Source organism: Triticum urartu, chromosome 1, assembly GCF_003073215.2.
Source record: "Triticum urartu cultivar G1812 chromosome 1, Tu2.1, whole genome shotgun sequence".
NCBI classification, from domain to species: Eukaryota; Viridiplantae; Streptophyta; class Magnoliopsida; order Poales; family Poaceae; genus Triticum; species Triticum urartu.
The window spans coordinates 539,336,702-539,340,730 of record NC_053022.1 but is presented as its reverse complement, the minus strand read 5'-3'; the positions used below and the strand labels follow the sequence as shown (position 1 = coordinate 539,340,730).

Below are 4,029 nucleotides of genomic sequence, written 5' to 3'. Positions count from 1 at the left end.
ACATTATTCCCCTGTTGCTAGGTAGCTGCTAGCCCCATCTCTCTCCCACCTGTCACATACACACAGTGCCAGTGCCCACTTTAGTTTCCTGCTGTTGCTAAGTATAGCATATACAGATCGAGCGTATCACATCCATCGCCATTGGCCATATCATCTCATGGCCAGGTGAGGTGCATGCATCTGCATGCATACAATTATGGGCCGGGGATCAGATAACTCCCGGAGCCTTTCTGCACTTGCGGCCGAGCCACATGCATGCACCTGGCCTGGACCGTCGCCTGTAGCACGCGTCGCAGTCCTCTCAACCCACATGACATGAGAAAGGGCACCAAAACGAGAGAGTCAAATCGCGACATGTAGCCGCGAAACCGACGTCTCCTTGCATCCCAGTTTGGGAGATGAAGGGGATGGCCAGATGAAAAGCTCCAAATATGCATAACATATTGCTAGCTTCTGGCATGGAGTAGTCATCCAGATCTCTCTCTCTCTTCAGAGATATCTAGGTCATAATTGGTAGCATTTCTTCGGTGAACACTTGCCATTTCGAGAACGGGCTTAATTTACAGTAGATTAATTAAAGAAGACTGGATTTAGAGCTAACTTGTGTATGAGAAGAAGAGGGAAAAAAGGCAAACACTTGGATCGATCAAGAGCTCTAAGCTACTACCATGGCAATTTGGAAGCAAGCAAAGCAACCATGGAGGAAAAACGCTAGCTAGCTAGGTCAGCGCGAAGTCTATGCACCGCTTCTTCCAGACCGCGTGCGCCGGTGTGGCCGCTGCGCTGGCGTCCATGGATCTCTTGTTTGTCTTGGGCACCATGCTGCTATCCTCGTGCTCGGGCGCGTGACTCGGCGCCGGCGCCGTGAGAAGGTCGACGCCGAAGAGTCGCACGGTCCTCATCACGGGTGCCGGCGACGGGGCGGCCGCCGCGTTGACGAAAGTCGTCGTCATCGTCGTGGTCTTGGACCGGAGCTTGCAGTCGATGAAGAGCTGGTTGCTGCCTGAGGCAGAGCGGTAGAACCCGACGGCGTCGCCGGCGTGCAGGCCCTTCTCCTTGACAAAGCGGCTCCAGCCCTTGGTGAGCACGTAGCTCTGGCTGCTGTTCCAGTACGAGTACCGGAACCTCCACACCTTGCCGGCCGAGTCGTCGAAGTTGAGAAGCATGCCCTTGCACTCGCCGGACACGGCGGCGCCGGCGGAAGGAAGCTGGAGAGGAAAGTGCTTCTCGGCGTGCTGCTTCGGTATCACAAGCCGGTTCAGCTTCCCCACGTCGCTGGGCGTGACCGTCTTGTCGAACAGGTGCTCGCGCCGCGCCGCCGGCGAGGGCGCAGCCGCCGAAGAGGGCGACGAGGCGGGAGGCACCGAGGACGATGTAGGGGAGGACGCCGCAGCGGCGGCGAAGTAGGCGCGCTTGTACTGAGCGAGCTCGTCGGGATAGGTGTGCTTGCGCAGCATGTCGACGACCTCGGCCTTGGAGCGGGCAGCGAGGAAGCGGAGCTCGGCGGCGTCCTCCGGGTCGGACTCGGCGAGCGGGCGGAAGTTGGTGACTGCGTCGCGGCCGCGGAAGCGCTGCGCCGCCGCGTCGTAGGCGCGCGCAGCCTCGGCCTCCCCCGTGAAGGTGCCGAGCCAGACGCGCTGGTGGCGCTCGTAGATCTGCGCGCCCCAGCGCCCGTTGGGCTGCGGCACCACGCCCTTGTACTTGGAGGACGGCAGCCTGCTGACGCGGCCGGAGTCCGCCTCGGCGCCGGGCTCCGGCGCGTCCATGACCGCGCTGGCCCCGCTGCCCACGCGCTGCAGCGGCTTGGTCGCCGGCGCGGCCGGGGACGGAGAGGCCTTCTTGCCCGTGGACGCGCCGCTGCTCACGTCGTCCACGAGGCAGCTTCTCGCGCTGTCCATCCGAATCCGATCACCGAGAAATCAAGAAGATGCTTAGCTCGGGAGAGAAGTAGAGCTTAGCTAAAAGCTGAAGCTAGCTGTGGTGGGAATGGAGGCAGTAGGTAGGTAGATGAGCAGCAGAGGCAAGTGCGTGTGTTATATAGAGGATCGAGGAGGTGAGTGTGAGTGTGGCTAAGCTAGCTGGTGCATACATCAACCACACCATATTCTATTGTTCTATCTCTGTATACTATTTCTACACATGGGCTTATGGTTTTGTTTTTGTCTTTCATATATGTGTGTAGTAGATAACACATGCATATACTCCATGCTGGTGTTTCTTTTATTATGCATACATGCTTGTGTTGTTTTATATTTGCATAGTAGATATTAGTAATGTTTTAAATTTATATTTTGGACATGATTCCATTTTTTAGTATTAGATATCAATTTTGCTAAGTCTCAGTCGACTGAAACTTTGTTACGCCTCAGTCGACTGAAACTTTGTTACGCCTCAGTCGATAATATATTACTTTGACCTTGCATGAGGATTCTAAATTTTTTTTTGGGGGGGGGGGGGGAGGGTTCTTTTTTCTTATATATTTATCATTTGACTGAGATTTGATTATGTCTCAGTCGACTGAAACCTAACCACACCCATTAGATATTTATATAGGTGATGACATTGGTATCCTCAGCCCTGGTGCTCGCATTTATTACTGGATTTAATTTAGGATTTTCGGTGATGCACGTTTAGTGGGAAGAGACATTCCCGTCGACTACGAGCCGCCTACGATGACTCCGTAAAAATCTGAAGATGATATACCGGCTCAGTCTATTGGAGGTGCTCATAGGGATAGGGTGTGTGTGCGTGCGATCGTAGAGGTGAGTGTATGCATGTATATATGCTCATATATAGGCCTTGGTGTGGGTCAACTAGTAGATATTTTATGTGAAAGGAAAAAAAATATAAAGATGGAAGTCGACGATGAAGATGATGATGAACTCAAAGTGCTACGCACACGGTATGGTATGGTACGGTTGCGTGGGAAACTAGAGTGCCATCCCTGCATTTCCTTTTGTTGCCTTCTAGTTTTAACTTTGTTTGGGAGCAAGAAAAGTAGTAGCACGCCAAGTGACGCAGCTCCTCCTCCTCCTGGTAACGCCTACAAGTGGATGAGCAAATGTGGAGCTGAGCTAGCTGCCGACCCATTTCTGTTTTGGCGCTTATGCAGCAAGCAGGCAATACGTTGTTGTGTGCCGGTCTCTCATAGTAAACGGTGACGCTGATGGTGCCGTATAATTTTCTGGATGTTCTAGATCCATAGGTACCACATCGGCCGACTGCTTTGTTGATCCCTATTTGATATTTATCGATCTTTTACTTGACTATTCACCCCATGCCATGGTATTCATAGATTACCAAAAATACATGACAATATACTAGATAAGTGATGATAAAGATCAGCGACCAAACATAAACATGGTCAACGGTCCACCCAATTGCACGTTAAAAAAAAAATATGATGCTCTCCTGGTCCCATAATATAAGATGTTATTACATAGTTTTACGAAGTTGGGAGCTAGCGTTGGATTTTAGCATGCTATCGTGGTCGGAACGTTGCAACAAGACAATTTTATACTATGTATTTGTATGTGTGTGTATTTATATTGTTTTGAACTAGTCGACTCTTAAATTGCAAGTGCAATAAAGTTGACAGATACATACAACCTATGTAGCTGGATAGTATACATGAGCCCACAGAATTTAATCAGTTCATAGTGTCAAGATCTACACCCCTGCGGAAAATAGATATATACATATATATACTACAAATACAAAAATAAATAGATCATCTAGCTGCATGCATGATCAGACTGGTTGCTACGTATCCGTGCGTGCTTGCGCTGTCACGTGGTGACCATACTTGCAAGTTGGTGTGGGGAGCACCGGAGCCGACGAGTAATTGCCACAGACAACGACTTGGTGCAAGACTTGGCATCGCAAAGTCCACCTCAAGGCTCGTGGAATTAATCGAGTGCACTAATAAAATATGCGATCTTTGAATTGTATATAAGGACATAAAAAACATACTAAAGACAGCATGCGTCGATCCAGGGCGTAGCTAATTTTTTCCAGAAGCGAGACTTT

The 4,029-nt window shown here is 50.5% G+C and overlaps 1 protein-coding gene across 1 annotated transcript; it reads right to left on the bottom strand.

The window, feature by feature from the left end:
* Window positions 1–519: 519 nt before the first annotated feature.
* Window positions 520–2,019, bottom strand: LOC125527529 (AP2/ERF and B3 domain-containing protein Os05g0549800-like). Its single transcript, XM_048692041.1, has one exon. The coding sequence runs from the start codon at window positions 1,896–1,898 to the stop codon at window positions 720–722; it is 1,179 nt and encodes a 392-aa protein (XP_048547998.1). The 5' UTR covers window positions 1,899–2,019; the 3' UTR covers window positions 520–719.
* Window positions 2,020–4,029: the final 2,010 nt, after the last annotated feature.

Bases quoted from the DNA above. Each gene is read 5' to 3' on its own strand.
- LOC125527529 (XM_048692041.1), bottom strand. From the start codon at position 1,898: ATGGACAGCGCGAGAAGCTGCCTCGTGGACGACGTGAGCAGCGGCGCG.